The sequence below is a fragment of the Pavona decussata genome, unplaced genomic scaffold, assembly GCF_977016875.1.
Source record: "Pavona decussata unplaced genomic scaffold, jaPavDecu1.1 SCAFFOLD_339, whole genome shotgun sequence".
In the NCBI taxonomy this organism is placed as follows: Eukaryota; Metazoa; Cnidaria; class Anthozoa; order Scleractinia; family Agariciidae; genus Pavona; species Pavona decussata.
This window is the reverse complement of record NW_028145727.1, coordinates 144,009-167,390: the sequence shown is the minus strand read 5'-3', so window position 1 is coordinate 167,390 and position 23,382 is coordinate 144,009. Positions and strand designations below refer to the sequence as shown.

The 23,382-nt window shown below is 42.8% G+C and overlaps 5 protein-coding genes across 9 annotated transcripts in view; 2 read left to right on the top strand and 3 right to left on the bottom strand.

The window, feature by feature from the left end:
• The window catches only part of LOC146453264 (uncharacterized), a 117,128-nt gene extending 110,738 nt beyond the window's left edge, over positions 1–6,390 (top strand). Inside the window, exon 2 of the mRNA XM_085096809.1 lies at positions 5,860–6,390. The gene's annotated coding sequence lies outside the window, so the exon portion shown is untranslated. The remainder of the gene's footprint in view (positions 1–5,859) is intronic.
• Positions 168–5,387, bottom strand: LOC146453265 (uncharacterized). 2 transcript variants are annotated; one of them, XM_085096805.1, is made up of 3 exons: positions 5,134–5,387; positions 1,989–2,628; positions 168–396 (listed from the first exon to the last, which is right to left on the bottom strand). In XM_085096805.1, the coding sequence occupies exons 2-3, from the start codon at positions 2,602–2,604 to the stop codon at positions 293–295; spliced, it is 720 nt and encodes a 239-aa protein (XP_084952931.1). In that variant the 5' UTR covers positions 2,605–2,628; positions 5,134–5,387; the 3' UTR covers positions 168–292. The 2 variants fall into 2 exon arrangements, with proteins under 2 accessions (XP_084952931.1, XP_084952930.1); XM_085096804.1 differs by having other exon boundaries at positions 5,150–5,382.
• An 11,187-nt stretch (positions 6,391–17,577) lies between the features above and the next one.
• Positions 17,578–19,955, bottom strand: LOC146453262 (uncharacterized). Its single transcript, XM_085096792.1, has 2 exons — positions 19,319–19,955; positions 17,578–17,991 (listed from the first exon to the last, which is right to left on the bottom strand). The coding sequence occupies exons 1-2, from the start codon at positions 19,362–19,364 to the stop codon at positions 17,723–17,725; spliced, it is 315 nt and encodes a 104-aa protein (XP_084952918.1). The 5' UTR covers positions 19,365–19,955; the 3' UTR covers positions 17,578–17,722.
• On the bottom strand, positions 19,410–19,928 carry LOC146453263 (calcium homeostasis modulator protein 4-like). The gene has a single exon (XM_085096819.1). The coding sequence runs from the start codon at positions 19,926–19,928 to the stop codon at positions 19,410–19,412; it is 519 nt and encodes a 172-aa protein (XP_084952945.1).
• Positions 19,956–22,362: 2,407 nt separating the features above from the next.
• Positions 22,363–23,382, top strand: part of LOC146453261 (uncharacterized) — a 28,955-nt gene continuing 27,935 nt past the window's right edge. Inside the window, exon 1 of one of the 4 annotated variants that reach the window (XM_085096773.1) lies at positions 22,363–23,082. In XM_085096773.1, the coding sequence (XP_084952899.1) occupies positions 22,983–23,082 (100 nt within the window). In that variant the 5' untranslated portion in view covers positions 22,363–22,982. The remainder of the gene's footprint in view (positions 23,083–23,382) is intronic. The other 3 variants (XM_085096772.1, XM_085096775.1, XM_085096774.1) reach the window with 3 other exon arrangements.

Below are 23,382 nucleotides of genomic sequence, written 5' to 3'. Positions count from 1 at the left end.
ATTCGTTGTCGTCATCACCTTTTGCTATCCACCCACCCCTAAAGCGCCCGCTCCTAACTTTGGAATACTAGCGCTGAAATTTTTTCATATGCATCCTCGTAGCGCCAGCCAGGTTTTGACCAGCCCCTAAAAAATTCTTCGACCTGTTTTTTTCCACGTTGCTCGGGAATGTCATCAGGATAAAGCGTGATTTCCTCCTCTTTCCCCACGAACCGGCCTGTTATTAGTTTGATCTTCTGCTTTGTCCTTTCCTTCATCCTTTGCGGCGTCGTTCAGCGAACCTGCTCCGGCCTCAGCCGAGCGACATTCCGCTAACGAAGATGGTCCATAAAGCGACCATCAAAGCCAAGGTAAATAATCCAGCAACAGCTTCACGCCTCTCAAGCACGTACTCATCTAGAAAAACGGAAATTGCCGAGGTTAGCCGGACTCGATCTTGGGGTGAGACCCACAGTAAGCCATCTTATTGACACGGTCTTAAGCAACAAGAAAAATCCTATCACGTACGACGAACCTCGTAACACGACTGAATTGAAAGGGTATCAAGAGGAATTATCTCCTAATGATTTCGTCGTCAGTGATGACCGCTTTTCTTTTTAGAAGTTTTAAGGAGCCGGCTAACCGAAATGATGGACCAGATAATTAACTCTGTAGTGTAAGTAAGAGTGCCTCGTGCATGCGATCTCCCTTTCTCTTACTAGGGTTAACCCTCAGAAAGAAATTAATGGGTTCGCTACAGAGTTAATTCTCTGGTCCATCATTTGTGCATGTCCCTAGTGCTAGCAGCACCACATTCCCTTAATTCACATTGCCGTAATTACCACCATTATCACGCTCGACTTGCTCCCGTCTGGCCTCGTAGCTCAGTCTGTAGAGCAACGGTTGATCATATCCGGAGGTCGTGGGTTCGACTCCCGTTGAGGTCGGTGACTTTTCTCTTTGCCTCATACGATCCTCCATTCATGGGTTCACTTAGCACTCTAACTTACACTGCAGACTTAACTCTGTGGTCCATCATTTGCGTCCTGTAGTGTTAGCGGTGCAACATTCATTAGTACCCTTTAATACTGAAATGGTTAGCCGGTACCCCAAATCAGGTTTTTCTTATTTTGTGCAGGAGGGCCATGCTACGATTTACTTGTCTGCGTGGAATGGAAGTTTTTCAAGAAAGCTAAAATGAAAACTTTACTTGATTTTAAGATTTGGTCGAACATACTATGGATACAAAGAAAGAAGGGGCGCTTTCGAAGTAGTAGAATTCCAAAATTTTCGAGCTACCAAGGATTTAGAATACAGTTCAGTATTTGCTTAGGATCTCGATGGAGGAACTGACAGAAGTGACTGTAAGCGGCTACAAACAATGAAACAGTTTACTTCACTTGAAACAGCCTTCATCATGGTTATTTGCACAAAGCTAATAGCGTTAAGCCCATGGTTATTCAAAGGGTAGATAACTTTATCCAGTGGATACTACGGATGTGCTCTAACTAATACATATTATCCGCTGGGTCGCGACTTATCTGCTGGATAAATTTATCCAGTTTTTGAACAATCGGGGCCTGAAGGATACCCCCGGTTTCATCGAATGAGGCTTTTGCCTAAGTAAGTTCAGTAGAAAGGTTTTACGGGGCCTTTGTGTAAGGTTTAAGCAAAAAACTTCAGGGCATCGGATTTTCAATCTCGGGCATTGTATCTAAGGCTCGGTGGCTCCTAGTAGCCTCGTGCTTGGTATCCTGTGATAGTCTAGTATATTCAGTGTCGGGAAGGGGAAGGGAGTAGTTCTACTCCTAGTCACTTAATGCTGGGTATCCTGTGATGGATTAACACACCGCCTTAAGAAGGTGGTAACATACGTAATACTCTAACTTTAATAACCGCACTGTAGGCCGGCAGCACCGGTGACCCACTTGTCTCTTTTAATTTGTTCCATCAGAGATCAGGTTGCAGAATTAATCATACTTTTTAAAAGGACAGGAACTTTACCTTACCTTCCAAAAGGACATTGTCTTCGAGACAAAATTTCTTCAAAACCATGACTACAGCGGTCGCAATAACCACGACGACAAATACTAGCCACGCCCATGAATGTGACTTGTTTTTGGCAAGTGCGAATTCCGCTTCCAGTTTTTTTATTTCTGTGACGTTTGTCAGATTTCGCTCCTCGATGTCGGGACCCATTGTTGCACAAACGTAGTACGTGGAGTCTGCAAATGATGCTATCAACCATACGGCTGGTCCAACAAGAGCTTTGACGCGGACGAAGTTTCGACACACCCAGTAGCAAAATTCCCCATTTTGTCTGTACTGCCCTACGCAGCACGTATCGGTCAGCTTCCATACGTCACTAAGGACTATCACATTGATGACGAACATTATAACGATTGGGGCCAAGAGGAACGCAGTTCCATAGAGCGCGTGATCTTTTATGGGGCAATCGAAAACCTTGGAACTCAGCAGCAGCTCCAGACACACAACAACAGCAGAGAGCAGAAGGTTCTTCAAGGTGATGCTGTGGTCGGTCAACAGGCCCTTGTATCCTTTTGGTTTGGTGGCCTCCGCGGCTTCGGAGAGCACTTTGATGACCAGATTCCTGGTACCATTCATAACTTTGGCAGTGTGGTGGCCAAACTAAAAATGATGACAGAAACATTTTTAAATGGCCTTTTAACTGGTTCGGATGATCTGTAAAATGGCGGTTACGTCTCCGATTTTCAGAATTCGAGACGTTAAGAACTAGTTTGGTAAAAATGAACCTAGGCTATAAACACTATCAGTACCGGCATTAAGTCAGCTAGCTAATACCGACCCATTTTTGTTCAGTTTATGACTATGCGGGAAAAGCAGATCTTTGCAAGGGCTGTTGAAATCCAAAAAGAAAATTGGGAGTAACCACGCATTTTTTAGAGATAAATAAGCAACAATTATTCCAAAAAGCAGTAAAATACAAAGCAATCAGTATGGCGTTGTTTTCCAAATTGAAGCTTTATTATCTCTGAAAAATGCATGGTTACCCCCAATTTTCTTTTTGGACACCAAAACCACTTGCCAGGTTCTGCTTTCTCTTCATAGTTTTTTAAAAACTGCACAAAAATATCGCTGTATTAGTAGGCACCACCTATAGGAAACCTGAGTATCTCGAAATGCGCAGAACGTATGCGCAATAACAAAAGTAGGCACCGTCCTTAACGTTTGTTCGTCTGAAAGGACTCTCTATGAACGAGACCATGCAAGTACTTATTATACAACTGTTGAACATGGGAAGTGAGGCAATGTGTCACATTCCCTGATATCCCTTCCAAAATGCTGGCTAGGTGACTGGAGTACCGTAGGGTCCCATATGCTAGAATAGTATCCCATGATCAGTACATGGGATTTCCAATACATGTGGATCGGTTCTCAATCGATGATAGCGTGAGTAAGTAAGGCAATGGGACAAATACACACCAAGATGCAATTCGACTTGTCTTCATTTTCAAGGCGTTCAAATTCCCGGTTTTCACTGTCACGCCATTGCCTTGTGCGTGAAAAAAAAATTGAAACATTCCATGAATGAAGTAGATGTCGTAGATGATACGTAAATAAGAAACCTGTTCAAGTGTCAGGTCTGTGCAGTATTCCGTACTCGAGTTATTTGACTTAAAATTTTTTCACAAATTTATAGAACTTAGTATGGAGACGCCATGATGGTGTCCCTCTAGGGGACACAAACATGGCGGCCGGAAATAGGAAAAAACATCTGGAGTCCACTTTTTCCAGAAAAGAGGTTTGTTTGCCCTTGTGAATTTTCGAATGTTAAGATAAAGATTTCTCCTCAAACTTAAATTGTTTAGAATGCTGAAAATCACCCGAAGAGGCATTTTTTAGATATGGAAGAGCTCTGTCACGGCCGTCCTCTTGATGTTACGCACGATGAAAACTAGGAAATTGAAACTGTTCTATTTTCAAAAGGAAGTACGACATGGAGCTAAGAAATGACAATGACATATTTTTAGGTAATCTTTCCTTGAATGAAGGTAAAAATTTGTAGGCCTCTTGGTTTTGAATTCTAGAATTTGGTGACGTCACGTGAAAACCAAGAATAAGTTTTCTCTAAATTTGGGGAGTGAAATTAGAGATCACCGACAGTCTATGAAGTTTCATTGTGAATTTTCCATAGTTAATCATAGCCATTTGAATGCTGTCTACAGCTCCATTAAAGCCACTTGCAGAAGAGTGTCAACATACAGCCGCAGTCGGCCACTGCAGTGTGAAACCATTTTTTTATTTTTTTATTTTATGCAAAAGAGCATTTTTTGAGTCATATTTTCTCGTAAGTTTCATGCAAAAATTGAAATTTTTAATTGTATAATAGAGAAATACTGGTGCAGTACTTGAAAAGTGACGAATGACTGGAGAAAGTGTAATTCACATCCTGATACAAGATTTGAAGCAAATCCATTTGAGGTTAAGGGGATCTTAGGGAGACAGGCACTTAAATTGTCGTTGGCCTAATGAATGGCGTCGGTTTCAAATCAAAGTTCGACTTTTCGATCAAATCGTACAGAATAGACACAAGGTATCCTTAATTGGGTTACAGAAGGGAAAGTAATTGTCATTAGTGAACAGTAGTCCGTGGCTTTCTACAAAGCAGAAGGTCAGAATAGTGTATTTTTTCGTTTGAATATTGGTGCCGTTTTGAAGGCATCGTGAAGGATCCTCGTCCTCCTGTTTTCTTCAACTCTGGTTGAGTGAATGCAGTAAAATGACTCAGATAGCAAATACACACTATGCAAAGGCAAGAAAAAACTCCAGTTAACTTTCTGTTACCTTGTTTAGTGATTTAAATGACTTATGCTTTCATTTATAACTTCATAATTTTCATTCCAATTTATAGGCTCCAGACGCATTTATACACTTGCGTCAGTGGACGTTTGATGGATCAGTACGTTTCTCGATCGAGACTAATCTAACATATTATTCCAAAATTCAAATTGCTGCGGAAAAGAGTTAAATACACTCTTAAGACGAGTTAATATTCCCTAAAAGACTAAAGTGACTTTGCAACTGAATATGTTAATACACCAAAACATTTTGATATACATTTAACGTAGCATCAGTTTTCCACGACATGAAATCTAGTTGTTCATTACTTACCTAGTTTATAAGACACTTTGTTTCCACTCGACAGTCAGGCTGAACGATGAAGTATATTAAAGTTATCTCAAGTCACGACCCGAACACTTAATCAAGGAACAATGAAGGCGGCTCTATATAAACCGTTTGTTTGGTTGCGTTCGCGACAAACTTCTCGTTGCGATTTGCATGAACGCACAGACAGCCGGCCAAGGTCACGCCAAGATCAAAACGTATGTACGTATATGTTCTGCTTCGGTTAGAATCTCTTTTGTATAATAACGTCATGGCGGGAGGAGGGCGTTAATTACTCGGGCCGTAGGGCGGCACGAGTTAAGGTTTCTGTAGCATTATCAAATTATTTTTTATTTTTTTTTGGTCGCAATAGGCCGAGAGATAAGACTTCGGGCCACGAGTTATTGTTCTCGGTCCCGTTTTTTGTACTCGGCTGGCATGAGTTAAGTTTTCGTCGCGTTATAAAATTCTTTAAATTCTCGGTCGCGTTCTTTGTACTCGGGCCGTGAGGAGTGTATACAATATGCGAGCCAGCGAGGCATGCGAGGCAGACGTGCGAGGCATGAACAAAACATGCGAGGCATGAACAACCCCAACATAAACTGCTAACCGTTAAGCTAACCGGGGACCTATTTAAGCTAATCTGAGTGCTATTTAGGCTAAGTGGAGTGCTCTTTAGGCTAACCGGAGTGTTTTTTTAGGCTAACCTGAGTGCCTCACACGCCTGGGGAGCGGGGGGGGGTTCACCTGATCCATGTTTGGGTGTAGGGGTGCCGCTGGGGGTTTGAAACCCTGACCCTGTTTAGGACGAAAATAACCTTAAATACCTACCCTGTGTAGGACAATGTCCTCAATTTTAAGACCCTATTTAGGACAGAGGACAACATCTAGCTCTTGTGTTACACAAGTGTTTATTGGCAATAGTAATAGCATTTAAAGGCCCACTGTCACTTACCGGACGTGATGTTCTACGCATTGAAACGCGAATACCAATTACAACAGATAAAATAATACACTTCCTTGAAGTGATGGCAAAAAATCCCAAAATTTCGCATTAACAGCGGTGAACCTTAAGTGGAAACTCAATTGACGTGAAACATTGTTCACTAAAATAAATGCAGACTAACGTCTCTGATTTCGGATTGCCAAATACTCGACGACAGTCTTGCAACCATACCCTGTCTAGGACGGGTCCGGGACAGACTCGCTTGAAATTATATACCCTGTTCAGGACAGAGGGGCCAAAAACCATACCCTATCCAGCGGCACTTACCCGTATAGCCCATATAGGGGAGTACCCCCCTCCCTCCCCCGGGCTCACACGTCTGCCTCGCATGCCTCGCTAGCTCGCAGATTGTGCATTCCCGCCGTGAGGCGGCGAGTCTGAAGTTCACCACGTGACGTGTCACATACAGGATGGCAGATGCAAGACACAAATGACTAAAAATAGGCACTCGAAGGAGTGTATGTGCCGTTCAGCTACCAATTGCCTGTGCTTGAGTGACCCTCAAAAAAGTCATTGTAAGAAAATGAAAAGGAATCTCTTTAAAGATCAATAAATTATGTGTGACTGTTACATTTACTGTAGGTTTTTTGTCTGCTTTATAGACTCCCTTTTTGTGAATAAATGAAAGAGTTGCAAAGCTGGGGTGTTACTTCGGTAGATGTATGTTATATGTTAGTGGGGTTGCAAATTTGTAGGGAGGTTATTTTCGAAGTGATAAAGGGGGATTTTTAGACTGCCGTTATAGGCATCCCTCTAGCGATTACAAGTTTTGTGTATATGTAGGTTTCAAATTATGATCTGTAGCAAAGTCAGCGACCAAAGGAATTCTAAACATGCGGTCCATTTTAAATCAGCCAATCGATGCTTCGGGCCCGTGGAACGATTGTAGAATATTGCAGTAAAAAAACAATGCTGTATAAAATTCAGAGGGGTAAATGAACAGCTCTAGTCAGTGCCAAAATTGTGCAGCGTAATTTGATCGTGTTATCATATGGGCGAATTTGGTATGCGGTTTGTTCACACTTTTTAAAATACACAGGGGACAGTAATATATATCATGGTTTGGCTCTGCCACGGTTCACATTAGATCGCATGATGAAGCACAGGCAGCCCAAGTTCGCGTCACTAGAGAGCGTGTAATAATTACTAGTGGGCATGATGACCTTTGAGTGCAAGCAGCCATTGAGAATTTAAACGCATTATAAGACTTTGTATGGGAAATAAAATACTGTCGATTATGAAGTTTAAAAAACGCTAATTTTTAACTTTCATTCAATGAAACGAATAAAACTGCCAAGTTCGCGGCGTCACTAGAGAGCGTGTGATAATTATAACTAGTGAAATGATGACCTTTGAGTGCAAGCGGTATTGTGTATGGGAAATAAAACACCGACGATTTTTACGCTTAAAAAAACGCTAAATTTAACTTTCATTCAATAAAATGAATAAAACTAACTCACCTCTGGTGTATCCTTGTGAATTTTGTAGCCTATTTTACCGTTTCGAGCGTTCTTTGAAATCACTGTTATTCCCCTCACAAGACGGAGTCCGGCTATGGGTGATTTGGTTTGTGTGAGAATGTTTTTCCCCAAACCTCTGGTGATATAATTTTTTCCTTAACATACAAAGCCATTGTATGGCGGGTATTTTCTTGCAAGATTTTTTTCGCTCGAAATTGTGGTGTTGTCTGTTAAGGGACTGAGGGTGAGCGAAGGACCACATGTCTAGTGAACACAACATGGCGTAGCCATTTCCTCGCCTTCTGTTTAATAGGCACAAATATCAGCAGTCTCGCACTTTAGCAGTGACTATCCTTGTTCATCTTGGGAATTACCTTCTGAATTAACTCTGTGGACACTGTTTTGAACTCAGTGAAGCGGCCCTTTTAGCGGCCATTTTATACTCTCGCTACCGTTATACAGGATATGCCGCCCAAGCCAAGTCCTGACCCTTCCGACTAGGCCAGTGCTAGTTCAACAACAACACAGTCCAAGTCTTCAGTTTATTTCTTCTGAAATTGCACGAGTCCCGCACCTGGACGTCGCCTCTTCTACTCCCGACGAATTCCAAATTTGGAAGCAGCGCTGGAGCTCTGCAGTAACTATCACAGGTTTCTCTACACTCTCACAAGAAACCCAACTAGCTCTATTTACAAATGTCCTTAGTGATGATACTGTAAAAAAATGAACCTGTTGGCCCCCCTGATGTCAACGCTATCATTGAAGCTTTCCAGAGCCAGGTATGTGGAAGGAAAAGTGTCTTTGATTACAAATATGAGTTTCATAATAGAATCCAAGGGTCAAATGAATCTTTTCAAGAATTTTACATCGATTCGCAGTCCCTCTCGAATAAATACCAATATGAGGATTGTTGCAAGACTGCAACCATGCAAGATGTCTTGTAAGGAACGCGTACTTCTTGCCGGATTAGTAGCTGGTATAAGACCTAATGATCTCTGTACAACATGTGCAAGTTGATGAGGCTACTTAGTTTTATACTCAAGTTAACAAAGCAGGTGTATCTACTTACAAACAGGGAAAGGGAACTAAAACCTCTTACAAGCAGAGCCCACCCCGTGGTGAAACTCGGGACGAAACTCCTAGAAGGTGCAAATTTTGCATGAAATTTCATACCTTCAGAAACGAATTGTGCTCTGCAAAAGATTCCATTTGCAAAGTGACTCACAACAGAGGCCATTAGGCTAACTTCCTCATGTGCCCTAGCACTTCTAAGCCTAGTGCAGAGCGATCCAGTGAAGAAAGAAAACCAGATTCTCGTCCGATTCAAGCCAAATCATCCAAATCTAATCCCTCCCTCAAGTTGATTTCGGCTCTTGGAGAATCTTAGATAAGTGCAACTGCATCTGTGAAGTCCATCAACGTTTCTTCTATTCCCAGTGTAGGAAGTCACTGCCAAGTTGATTTTCTCATTGGAAATCACAATTGGAGTTGCATGATTTATCCTGATGCTAACATAAACTGGATAACTCACTTTGAAATTCCTGAATGGAACTATAATCTTGAGTGTGACCCTGTTAAATCTGCGGGTGGCTGTAAGCTTGAAGTTGAAGCACGTGTCCTTCTGAAGATTTTATGGCCCCAAAGCACACAGTTCTCTCAGCTAACCAGTGGTTCTACATCGTCCATGGTGAAGATGGGGTTGTTCTTGGCACCCCTGCTTGCCGAGCTCTTGGAGCCATAGACGAGCAGATGCCCTTGTCTATACCGAAGGAAAGAGCGCAGTTTTCTTCTTCAACTGTCAAGACAGCTCGTGCTGACACTGTTTGGAGTAGTCTCAGCGTATGAAGAGCCAAGTCCTTGGTGTCACCTGATCGTAATCGCCCCAAAGAAGGACACCGATTTACTACGAATTTAAATTGACTTCACTCGTTTAAACCGTTTTATGCAACGTGAATATCGTCTGAGTAATTCTCCGTTTGAGGCCGTTACAAATATCCCGCGAGAGGAACTTGTATTCTTCTACAAATTTGATGCTCGCCATGGTTACTGGCAATTCCCCTGAGTCGCGACGTCTAACCTGCTTCATTACACCCTTTGGTCGCTATGTGTGCAATAGAGCTGCATTTGGCATCAACAGCGCACTGAATGGCACAACCGTGGTATGGAAAAGGTCGTCGCTGGCCTAGAAGGCGTTCGTAAGATTGTTGACGATATTTTGATATATGCCCCAACTCTCTCTATTCTGAAGAAGCGTAGCCGTGCCTTCCTCGATCAGTGCCGTCAGCATGGTGTCCCACTCAAGCAAGCAAAGTCACAACTTCCTGTCACTGAAGTAGATTTCGGTGGCTTTCAACTCCTGAAGTCCATTAGGGATTTTCCTCGACAAAAGAACCTCACAGATCTTCGCTCATGGTTTGGTCTGGTCAACCAGCTTGGTAATTTCCCAAAGAACTTACTGAAACTATAGTCCCCTTTCCCCCTTATCTCACACAGGATGCAGTCTTCCAGTGGCTCCCTGAACACGACCATGCCTTCGTTGAAGCAAAATCTCGCCTGAGTACCACGCCTATTCTAACATATTTTGGGGTTGATCGACAAACTGTTCTTGCCACTGATACGTCTCGTCTTAAGGGACTAGGTTTTGTTCTCCTTCAGTTGGTAGATGATGTGTGGAGACCTGTACAAACCAGTTGACGTTTCTTGACTCCAACAGAAAGCCGTTATGCCATTATAGAGTTTGAGGGTCTTGCTGACTGCTGGGCTATGAAGAACTGCAACATTTACCTTCAAGGCTTACACCACTACACCCTGTCACCGACCATAAACTTCGCTCTTATCCCAATCTTAAATTCTATGAGGATCACAGACATGAAAATCCCAGACTCCAGCGACTTATGATGAAAATGCTGCCTTACTCTTTCACAGCGGAATGTGTAAAAGGAAAAGATCATTTGACAGAAGACTCCCTTTCGCGCTTTCCTGTATACCAGCCGTCACTTAACGATGGATTGTGTGAGGCTCATGCTGAAGCAGCTGTGTACGCCCACTTTGCAGATAGGTCGACTGAAGACCTGCAGCTACATGAAGTTTCTAACGCCCAACACACCGACCCTCGTCTTTCTCGAGTCGCACACTATGACCGCTGTGGGTGGCCCGACTCACTAGAAGAAGTAGACGTTCTTGCTGGACCCTTCTAGCCCACTCGCCATCATTTTTACCTTGCTAATCCACTGCCTGGTCATTCTCTTCCCTTGATGATTGGCCGCACTGTCATCCCGCGGTCCCTTCAGAAGAAGATCTCTTGACCCTACATGAAGGACATCAAGGCATGGACGAAACTCGCCACCGTGCCCGTGATTCCGTTATTTGGCCTGGTATTGAATTGGTCGGGAAATCGAGGACATGATCAATTGCTGCCACAAATGTTTGTCACTTCTCCCAGCAAATTGCAAGGAACCACTCCGACAGCCACCATTGCCAACAAGACCTTGGGATAAGCTTGGTCTTGACCTTCGTACTCTTAATGGAAAAGAGTACCTCATCATCACCGACTATTTCTCATTCTTCACTGAAGTACGTGATTTAAGGAAAAACACTAAGGCCCCAATCGTTATCAAAGAACTAAGGGAAGTATTTTATCGATTCGGTAGTCCTGTAGAAGTCGTCTCGGATGGTGGCCTCCAGTTCAGTTGTAAGGCCTTCCATGACTTTGCAAAAGAATGGGGTTTCCAACACACCCTCTCGTCTCCTTCACATGCCCAGTCAAATGGTAAGGCTGAGGCAGCCGTAAAGAATGTGAAAAAGATCCTCAAGAAATGTGGAGCCATTAATGACGAGTTCTGGAAAAGAATGCTGGCAATCCGTAATACACCCCCTTTCTAGCAGAAAGAGCGCTGCTCAGATGTTTCTCGAGAGATCCTTGGGTGATTCTCTTCCAAGTTTACCAAAGCTTAAGGAAGAATTTTTGACTCCCGACACAAGGCAAACAATCTTACATGACAAGAGTAAAGAAAAACGCAACTATGATCAACAGAGAAGAGTTCTTTCTCCTCTACACCCAGGACCTATCGTGGCGATCCACTCTCGTAGAGACACTGACTGGTCCCTCCTCGGGACCATTCTTGAACTCCGTGTCTACCGTACCTTCTTGGTCCGAATTGACCAAGGTTCAGTTCTCATTCGGAATAAAATATAATTCCCCCGCCAACAACACAACAACAACACAGTCTGTTTTTGGCCAAGAGAGAAGTTTATTTTTTATAATAACAAACGTTATTCGAACAGTAAATAAAACAGTAAATAAACCTCTCTGCCACCAAAATCGGCCAAAAACAAACTGATAAAAACGGGAACAGCAAAGACAACGAGAAATTATGGCGGCAAGGAAAGAATGGCAGAACGTAATTGAGTTGCAAGTGCGAGCTTAGAGCTAAACTCTAAACAAAGCTTATAAGAATCACTGAATCAATCACCGTATAATTGTATTAATTCGCCGGGCACGCCGTAACTAAAAGCCTAAGAGGCCGCGCCGCGTCGAAAGGAGTGATCTCGGAAACGATCGACATGTGAAATACCGATGTGGGATAAACACCAGCGAAACTGAGAAAACAAAACTGCCCTGAGTGAGAGGCACGATTCCCGAGGGACCCGGTAAAAGAAAAACCGGGCAGGAGCGGCGAGCGGGAACCAACTCAGTCATACGGCGATATGCGGAGACCGGAGATAATGGACTGCCAGGAATACGAAGTAAAGGAATATGAAGCAATCGCTCACCAAATTGAATTGTCTTTGTGCACTTTAAGGTGACAAGAAGCCCGTGGGCGGTCATAGCCACATCACCACGAGTCAGTTGACGTCGAGGATCAAATTGCTTGAGTGATGGTGGAACGATATTAGCCAGACGAGCCATAAGGGAAAAGGCAAACAAAAAGGCACATAACAGAGTAGCCGAGCGCGGATCACCGTTGGACAAAAGAAAGGAGGAAAGTTGATGCAAAAGAGAGGGAAAAACGGGCGGCGCTCTAAGAGGTGTATGCAATGCGTTGCGAGCTATACCACGTAAAATAAGAGAAAGGATGAAATCTATTGTGAACGGGCAATCCGCGCCCGAAAATAAATGTAGCAATTTGACGCCACTTAAAATTGGACATAAAGACATAAAGTCGTTAACTCAGCCGGGACTGGCGTCAATTTAAAATAACAACAAAATCAAAGCCTTAAATTGAATGCGTAAATTACTGTAAGTCCCACAGCTGTATGTGGATCGCTGAGAATGGTGGAGATTCTGAAGAAGTCGCCGAAGTTCTGAAAAGCCTAAAATGAAGGCTGGATCAGAAATGATTGTCAAATTGAAACATGTCATCAGGAACAGAAACATGTAACTTTGCGTGTTGCGCGTGGGCTAAAAATTGATTTCTACCAGCAAGGTCGCACGAGTCCCAGCGCGAAAGAAGGTCTGCGTAGCAGATTGATACACCGGGAAAGTGAACAGCACGAACTTCGAATTCGTGAATAGCCGCAAGATAACAAAGTTCGTGCAAACACGAGTTCAAGAAAGAGTTCCGACACCGTCTAGTATTTAGTACAGTCACGGCCACCGCGTTATCGCAACGCACTGATAAACGTAAGCCAGACCACCTTGAACCTCATAATTTTAAGGCGACATGATTGTCAAAAGTTCCAGGCAATTAATGTCAAGAGTTTGTTGAACAGCGAACGACGGAAAAACCGCATGAAAATATTGGTCGCCAACACAGCCTACTGCAGCCCGTCAAACATGCGTCGGTAGAAAACACTTCACCAGGAGAAGACCACTGAGAGGTAGAAATCATGGAGACATCATTATAAGCCCTGAGAAGACACCGCCACCATGCGATATCCTTGCGAAATTCTGCTCTCAAATTGATATGATGATGATTAAAATGAATCTTACGGAGAAGAATGAGAATACGGGCGATAAAGATACGACTCTGACGTACGCATTTGGAAATAAGGACCAGTTTTCCCACTAAAGACTGAAGGGCAGTCTTAGTCGCTGTCCGCTGTCCGTTTTCGAATCCAGTGGTCGAGCAATCGTTCAATTTCGCAGAGTCTCAGGGCTCACCGAAAGAGTTAAAGCGTCTGTGTTCAACTCGACCGGCCTAAACAAGTCATAACGGTAGAGGGCGGGCATGATTTTCTGAAGATTCTTGTAAACCGAGAGAAGACAGTAAATCGCTAAACGCCTGAAAATCCGTGTGTGCGGTTAAAGACGAGGATACGCCGATGAAATCGTCCAAATAGTTAAACACCAAACGTCTTTGTTGTGATGCGATCCAGGCAACGGCCGAAGTAGAGCGTTGACACGCCATAGCGGCAGAGCGCAATCCCATCGTGAGAACGGTGTCAAAATAAAAATGTTTGTCCGAAGTGTATCCGAGAAAAGGTTAGTCTTTGGGGTCCCCTGGGAACTGGCGATACGCCTTTCGAAGGTCGCGCTTGTACAGACAACAACCACGGCCTAGAGTAACCACAGCATCCACAATGTCATCGATTGTAGGATAACGCTATTCAAGCGGTTCCCCTAAAAAGGAGTCACTAGGAATGCCATCATTCACGGAATGACCGCATGGCCAACTCAAATCAACGATAACTCTCCTCTCCTCTGAATCCCATTTTGCCACGTTATTGAAAGGAGAGAAAACGAATCCATGCGGGAGCGGCACAGTGTCAAAAGGCCCGGCAAGTCTGCCGAGTTTGAGTTCCTTAGACAAGTACGCATTAACTTGGTCTGGAAAGTCCAAAGAGCCCCGAGTGTTCAAAAATCACAATTAGGCAAAGTATCAGAAATGTAACCAATAGGCCAACCCAATTCAAGAAATTCCACAAATAATTTTATCCGGATAAGCCTGAAGCGGTTCACGTCATATGGCGATATTTAATGTAGAGAAGACCGGAACCCGCGCAATTCGATAATTGGGCTGACCAGTAAGAGCTACGGCGCGATGTATATCTAGAAAACTGGAAAACGTACTGAACTGAGCCGCGACGAAAGGCGCGAAGAGCAGAAACACTCTGAATGAAGCGGACACGAACAACCCAAAAGTCTTGAATCCTCAACAAAAGGAGAAACAGGAAGTCTTGCACTGTCATGAAATCGTTCAAGTCTCGTACATAAAACGTCATGATCAAAAACCTCGGAAACGAAACACTCACTCGAGAAAGCACCTTCATCACGAAAATCGATATGGTGAACGAAGGTGCTCAAGGAAATTAGTTTTTTGACCCAGAGGTAGCGGAACTAGGACACTCCTTCGAGCCCTCGGGGTGTAAAGCTTGTGTGCGCCCTTTCACCTAGCAGTCGACACAAATGTGGCAGAGCCATTTACGTTCGCCGCGGACCAAACCGTAATGATCTTGTTGAAAACGAAACCAGATGTTTGAGACGTGAGGAACGTTCCACCTCCGAAAAATCTGGGGATAAGACGGATACGGCCATAACCGGCAACGAATTCTGCGAGCGTAAGCTCTTCATATTTGACGTCGCGGCGACCGTGAGTAACGCTGAGATAACAATTTGGCCATGACTGAGGATATAGGACGGTTCCTTGTTATCTTAGCTTCTGGACCAGACCCGGGAGACCTCAAAAATCGAGCCTATTCCCAGACTTTAGAGGCTTATCTGCGTGCGCGTGTGACATCTTGTCCTTCCTACAAAGTGGACTTTGTATCTCGCTGTCTTCACCTTCAGAATCACTACTGGACGCGCTGAAGTCAGCTAAACCAAGCTGGGCAACGTGACGATTAACTTTTCGGGAGAGATGGGCCATAGCCCGTAATTGAAGCAAAACGGCAGAAACAGGCTTTGAGACCTGAGCAACATCATCGCCATCAACAGAAAGCGTGGGCCGAGACCCGCTGGTTCCATCGGCCGCCTTTTTTTTTTTCGACCAAGGCTCGGAGGTTCTTGTTATCTGCTTTAACTTCTTCTAAGCCAGCAGTTAACGTTTTGACCGCGCCGAGCAACGAATTCAAAGTAGCTTGAATGTTGGAATCATTCGAAGAAGCGTCCTGTTCTTGGCGGGCGATGTCATCCTCATCTGATAACTCGACAACTGCATCTTACACCGGCCTGGAACACTTTTTACCACATTTTCCAAACGTGTACTCGGCTTGCGGAAGGTTGCAACCGGGACAACGTTTGGGTCGACCCATTGAACGCAAAAATCAACGCCACTTGACAAAACACTGGTGGCGCTACGAGAGCTCAAACAAAACTGACACCTAATGCTATAAACAGCAAAGAATAGACAAAAAGTGTGTCGTGTGACGTGTGCAATTAAACCCTTTGCGCAATAGCGCCCAAAGGGAGAAACTTTAAGCCTGCACACTGACAGTGTTGTTCTTTAACTTATCCCTTTTGTTCAAATTGTACTGCTTTATCTCCTGTAGGGGAGTAGAGAAGATGTTGCGCCCTGCGCATCTCCGGATTGTCCAAGAATCTCTGGCCTCGTAATGACTGTGCCTACTAATTCAAAGGTGTTCTTGCGCAGTTTTTGACTATACGGGGAAAGAAGATTTAATACAAACCTCTGCTTTTCATAGGTAAATCATGCTTTTCTTATGCTAACTAGTTGCATTTACATATGGAAAAGCAGTGAGGCTTGTATCAAGACAAGGTCACCCTCAGCCTCGCTTCCAATCCAAGGCCAGGTCACTATGCACACAACTGTAAAATGGCCTATTATTTCTGAAAAATGCCTGGTTACCCCCAATTTTCTATTTGGATTCCAATAGCCCTTGCTAAAATCTGATTTTCTCGCAGTCACATAGCATTAATTTTCAAAATGCGGTCTGGTATCCATGAATGGATAGTGTCTTCTGACAAAAGCAGTAACTATAACAAGGGTGTTTCTCGTTTTCCTGCAGACTGGTACCAAGTTAACCGCTGCACAGAGGTCATTATCAAAGGTAGACAAAACAGGAATGAAGTCAATATCAAACTTCTTTGGAGGTGGAGCCAAAAAGACCAAGAAAAACTATCAATAAGCTACTTCTGGTAAAACAGACACTAAAGACACTTGAAACTTCAACTTGAACATCACTCGGCGGCCCTGTTGAGTCTCGGAGGATTAAAAAGCTTTGTATTTGCACGACAAGCCTCTGCCAGACGCGAATTCAGTGCGAGGCTTGCCGTGAAAAAAGAAGGCATTACTTCTTTTTCCTGAGACTCAACATGGCCGCCGTGTGATGACGGTATGTTGTTGCCGAAGTCTGTGATCCTTGGAACGGGAACAAATGAGCAAGAGTCAGCGAATTCCGTCAGTCAAGAAATTTCTACTTTATTGTTCACATGTGGGAACACACTGTTAAGCTGTGAATTAAGTATCTATTGATACTTTGTACATACACGTGCGATTTTGGTTTTGTATTAAACAGCTTGTATTTAATGACCTCGTGAGTAAAATGGATATACATATATCTTTTCCTTCACCAACCCCCCCCCCCCTCCCCCTCCACTTTTCTGGATGGTTAATTTACCTTGGAAGGCACAAAAATGACTTACAATTTTTATCAAAATCGGTGCAAATTAACTTAAAATAGTTTTGAAAACATTACGGTTTCTGTGCCACTTAACTACTGAGGCAAGTTGAAATGTAACTGACACGCTCGGACCTCACGGGCAACTGTACAACGTTTTGAATGGCCCGTTTCGATCCGTCCTTTTGCTGTTTCGTACGGACCGTCAATCGTAAATAACGGTCCGTATCAGTACGACAGTACTGGACATGGGTGATCTCCTGATATAAGCTCATGGCCCTGCTGTGGCTTGAAACATTGAGCTAAGACTTCCCTCAGGAGGGTGGTACAAAACTCCCTCAAATAACACTACCCCCCCCCCCCCCCCCCAACACACACACCATCTCTCTTTCGCCCTCTCCACTGATAAGTCCCTTTAAAAGTCCTTTGAGCGAATCGGAATTTTTAAGGTAGCTAGTGCCCAGCGCAGCTAATCAGAGTGCAGCATTCGTTGTCGTCATCACCTTTTGCTTTCCACTCATCCTTCGGGCGCCGACTCGTAACTCTGGGATACAAGCGCTGAAAATTTTCATACGCATCCTCGTAACGCCAGTCAGTTTTTGACCAGCCCTTAAAAAAATTCTTCGACCTGTTTTTTTCCACGTTGCTCGGGAATGCCATCAGGATAAAGCGTGATTTCCTCCTCTTTCCCCACGAACCGGCCTGTTATTAGTTTTACTTCATCCTTTGCCTCGTCGTCCAGCGAACCTGCTTCGGCCTCGGCACTGGGCCCACCCTCTCCTTCGTTCAGAGGATCACCATGCCCATGAGGATGCTCGATAAAGTGACGAAAGGTCAACAACGCAGCAACAGCTTCACGCCTCTCAAGGATGTAATCATCTAGAAAAACGAAAATTGCCGAGGTTAGCCGGACTCGATCTTGGGGTGTGACCCACAGTAAGCCATCTTATTGGCACGGTCTTAAGCAACAAGAAAAATCCTATCACGTAAAACGAACCTCGTAATACAATCGCCCCGTCGAAGTGATGCCCCTACGAATTGAATGGGTGTCAAGAGGAATCCATCATTTGTGCCCTTAGTACCCTTCTTGTCATTCTATGTATGACATTAATTTATTTTATCTACTTTTATCAAATTTGCTTTTATTGATATTGTATTTCTTAAATTGCACATTTTAAGAGCATTGAGATTTTAATGTAATGCGACAGAAATAAATTAATAATAATTAATTAATAATTATTCTTATTTTGTGCAGCAGGACCATGCTACGATTCACTTGCCTGCGTGGATTGGAAGTTTTCAAAGAAAACAAAAATGACAAATAAACTTAATTTTGAAATTTGGTCGAACATACTGTGGATGCAAACAAAGAAGGAGCACTTTCAAAGTAGCAGAATTCCAAAATTTTCGAGCTACCAAGGATTTAGAATACAGTTCAGTTAGGAAAAAGCTTTAACATATCGTCAGATATAAGTTTGTTTCTTTGCAAGAAATAACAGATTAGATTCATACTTTCTTTTCGTTTTTGACGTCAAGATTTGCTTGGGATCTCAATGGAGGAAAGTGACTATAAGCGGGTACAAACAATAAGACAGTTTACTTCATTTGAAACAGCCTTCATCATGGTTATGAACACAAAGCTAATAGCGTTAAGCCCATGGTTGTGGATAACTTTATCCAGTGGAAAAGATGTACTCTAACTAATACATATTATCCGCTGGGGCACGACTTATCTGCTGGATAAAGTTATCAAGTTTTTGAACAACCGGGGCCAGAAGGATACTCCCGGGCTCATCGAATGAGGCTTTTGCCTAAGTAAGTTTAGTAGAAAGGTTTTACGGGGCCTTTGTGTAAGGTTTAAGCAAAAAAATTTAGGGCATCGGATTTTCAATCTCGGGGCATTGTAACTAAGGCTCGGTGGCTCCTAGTAACCTCGCGCTGGGTATCCTGTGATAGTCTAGTATACTGTCGGGAAGGGGAAGGGGGAAGGGAGTAGTTCTACTCCTAGACACTTAATGCTGGGTATCCTGTGATGGATTAACACCCCGCCTTAAGAGGGTGGTAACATACGTGATGCTCTTACTTTAACAACCGCACTCTAGGCCGGAAGCACCGGTGACCCACTTGTCTCTTTCAATTTGTTCCATCAGAGGTCAGGTTGCGGATTTAATCATACCTTTTTAAAAGGCCAGGGACCTTACCTTACCTTCCAAAAGGACCTTGTCTTTGAGACAACATTTCTTCGTAGCCATGACTACAGTGGTCACAATAACCACGGCGACAAATACTAGCCACGCCTATAAATGTGACTTGCTTTTGGCATGTGCAAATTCGGCTTCCAATTCTTTGATTTCTGTGACGTTTGTCAGATTTCTTTTTTCCTTGTCGGGACCCATTGTTGCACAAACGTAGTACGTGGAGTCTGCAAACGATGCTATCAACCATACGGCCGGTCCAACAAGAGCTTTGACGACGTTTGGACACACCCGGTAGCAAAATTTCCCTTTTCGCCTATACCGCGGTACGCAGCATCTATCGGTCAGCTTCCATACCTCACTAAGGACTATCACATTAATGACGAAAATTATAACGATTGGGGCCAGGAGGAATGCAGTTCCATAGAGCCTGTGATCTTTCAGGGGGCAATCGAAAACCCTGGAACTCAGCAGCAGCTCCAGACACACAACAACAGCGGAGAGCAGAAGGTTCTTCAAGGTGATGCTGATGTCGGTCAACAGGCCCATGTATCCTTTTGGTTTGGTGGACTCCGCGGCTTCGGAGAGCACTTTGATGAACAGATTCTTGGCAGCATTCATTACTGTGGCAGTGTGTTGACCAAACTAAAAATGATGACAGAAACATTTTTAAATGGCCTTTTAACTGGTTCAGATGATCTGTAAAAATATTATTATTATTATTATTATTATTATTATTATTATTATTATTATTATTATTATTATTATTATTATTATTATTATTATTATTATTATGATAGGATGACGACTATTAGAAACCTGTGGAATTCGGATAGACTTCCGCCTCCTGAGATTCTTGATGCGAAACAACTTAAATAATCGGTTCAATATAGCTATTTGCCGAGGTAAGCTGGAAAACCAGGAATCCGGCGGAATTCCGGCGGAATTTTTCAGAGTCTGTTTTTTTCATTTTAATGATTTTTTTTATACTCCGAATATTTCCGAAAACACTCCGCAGATTATCCGAAAGTCTGTTTTTGTTTTTCATTCGTGATTTTTAATTCAAAGTGATTAATCAGCACCGATGATACGCCGAATATTTTTTGTTTTGTTTTCATTCAAGTTATTTAAAAGTTCGGTTAGTTGATCGTCAGTAGTTGACGGATCCTTGCTTTCTTAACAAATATACCCAAGCCTCACGAAAGACAAAGACGGTATGGCAATCTACATCAACATTTTCATAGCTATCTTTGTATTTGTCAATCGATTGCTTTCAACCTAGGGCGATCCTTGCCGGAAGCGTTCAACGTAACTCATATTTAGTGACTGTTGGTTTTGTAGATTTACCAATTCATTTTTGTCTTCCATAGCTCTAGTTAACACAAATTTATCGTGCTTGCCTACGAACTAATGATTGCCCCACTAATCCTCGGGGGGAAGGACCGAGGGAGGGAATGGGCTCTGTTGACTAAATTGACTGATGAAGGGCATGGTGAGCAAATGGTCGATGGCGATGTCACTTTCTTTCTTTCTTTCTTTCTTTCTTTCTTTCTTTCTTTCTTTCTTTCTTTCTTTCTTTCTTTCTTTCTTTCTTTCTTTCTTTCTTTCTTTCTTTTCAAATCACACTTAAATCACACTTGAATAGAATTTTTTCAGAAATATGCAATATCCAATATAAGCGCCATTCAATTTCAGAAACTAGGCTTCAAAACTTTTTTTAAAAATCGCGTTGAACAATATGTAAAAACTTTTATTTAAATAGCTGAGTAATTCTTAGATACGCTGTGATATCAGATTGACAGTTTGTTTTTACTGCTCATTTCTAAATTCTTATTTTCGTTTATTTCTTCTTATTTTTTGTCAATGACCTAGTTTAGCCAAAAAACCTCGCCCATTTTACATGATTTTTGTTTTGTTTTACTTTATTTTATTTTTTTGTTGGTTTGTTCTTTACCAAAGCAAGGTCGAGATTCACTTTGGCCGGCTCAATCATGTCATTATGGTTGAGTTACGAAGACAAAAAAAAAAGGCTGTTTAAAAGAATTTAAAAAAAAACGTAGAGGAACCGCTCATCACAGCGGGATATACCGGTAACATTAGAAGCAGCTGAATGAAAAAAATAGACTGACTAATGAACTGCCATCTTGTTGATAGGGCATTTCGTTGTAATTTAAGGCCATTTTTTCTGGTTTATTTTAATCCGGTTACCTGGTTGATACAGCCAAAACTCTGTGGCCCGTTAGGTTGACCCTTCGGTTGTATCAGCGCACTTTTGAAGACTGTTTGGAACAAAATTATTTTATTTCCAAGTTGGGTTCTCATAAATGAAGTTATGTATGTTAGTCATATTTGCTTAAAAGACAGATACTTTAATCTGTTTCATAAAATCACAGAATCGAGAAGGTCGTAATTTTACTCGAATAACTCGTCTACCAACACAGATTAAAAAACACGTCCTTCAGTCAAGACCCGTTTTTATACTATGGTGGGGAGGATAACGGTGAAATTAGTCAGTGCTGTTCGTGACTTTACTAGCCGTAATACGTTTTCCGTAAGAAACTGTTTTGCTTTGTAAGGGACGTCCTCGATAGCGATAACCTTCCGGTTTTTCATATAAAAAATTTCATAGTTTAACCGAGCTCCGTTCAAGCCTCTCATGGCACATGCCCTCCGTGAACTATGATGTCAATAAGATCATAGCAGAGTGCAAATAAAACGGCGTTACAGTCAGTAGCAAGGCGCTTGCTGACCGTGCCAAGGAATTTGAGTCATCAATATTACGGGCATTACTTCACTGATGACGGTAGGAGGCGTTAAACTTGACTGGCGCTAACACAAAGGCAATTGCTTGTGCTTATAGCTGCGTATACACCAAATGTTTGTATAACAATTCCCCCCACTGGTTAGATATTAAACCAGCTGAACACTCCACCGTTATAAAACGGAAAGCCGGAACCCGGAAAGCGTTAAGGAACGAATCGCATTTTTTTTTTTATTGTTTTGTTTTGTTTTTTTTTTGTTTTTTTTGTTTTTTTGGGGGGGGGGGGGAGATAAGATGAATAGGTGTATTTTTGCATTGTAGCCTCCTGTCACAGCTTCAATCACAAACCACCTGCCTTCCAACTCAGAAATCAAATGGTTCAGTGACTTAAGACGTCCCCTTTGTCCCGTGAATTAATGTTATACCGCCCTCTGTCTGGAACGCGTTAAAAGTGATCTCCGCAAAGGCAACAAATCCACCCCATTTCGCAAAACGATCGGCGATGGTAAACCGCCTTTTTCACGGGCACTGAAAATTTTGAAAGTAGCTTTGAACGCAAAAAGTGTGAATGTTTCTTGGTTTAGTGCCGACGAGCTCACGGATTTCGCCATCATGACGTAATTGTTTGAAACTGCCAGAATTCTCGTCATGTGATGTCATGGCATCCTAGATGGTTTCCACTCGTTGTCAAAGCACCACATAGAAGTCTTCTTTTAGATCACAATTTCGGTTTTTGCAGCGCTTTTCGAGTTGACTCCAAATGTGTGTATTTTAGACAGAAGAATGGTTGTACCTCGTTGGATTCATCTTCCTCTTCACTATCACATGTCTTTGCTAGGATTTTGTGCGCGGACAAGATAACTTGCATCCATGTTCATTTGGGGAGTTTGGAGTTGTCGAATGGTTGATTTTCAATGTCCATAAGAGAAGGAAAGTTTCGGAATGTACCAAGCGATAAAGACTCGCGTTTTGAGCGCGTTGGACTATTTGTGTTGGCTATTTTCCTATTACAAGGTACTCGTGGTTAAATGGTTTACTTGTGTTTGTATTATGTCCTTCTGGTGGGAGTCAAACCCCTTGAGGCGTCAACCGTCGGTAAAAAGTCATGGACTTTATTCGTTTGAGCTTTTTTTATTCCTTAACTGACTCCAAGCTTTACTTATGAGGAGAACTTTGCTGGAGGAATCGATTTAGTAGTTGTAAACACTCATACAATGCATCCCAGTTAATTAAATTATCTCTTTGTTTGATCGTCCCAAAGTGGATTGTTCTTGGCCACTTGTGATAGTCATCCGCCAAAAGCTCTCTAATTAT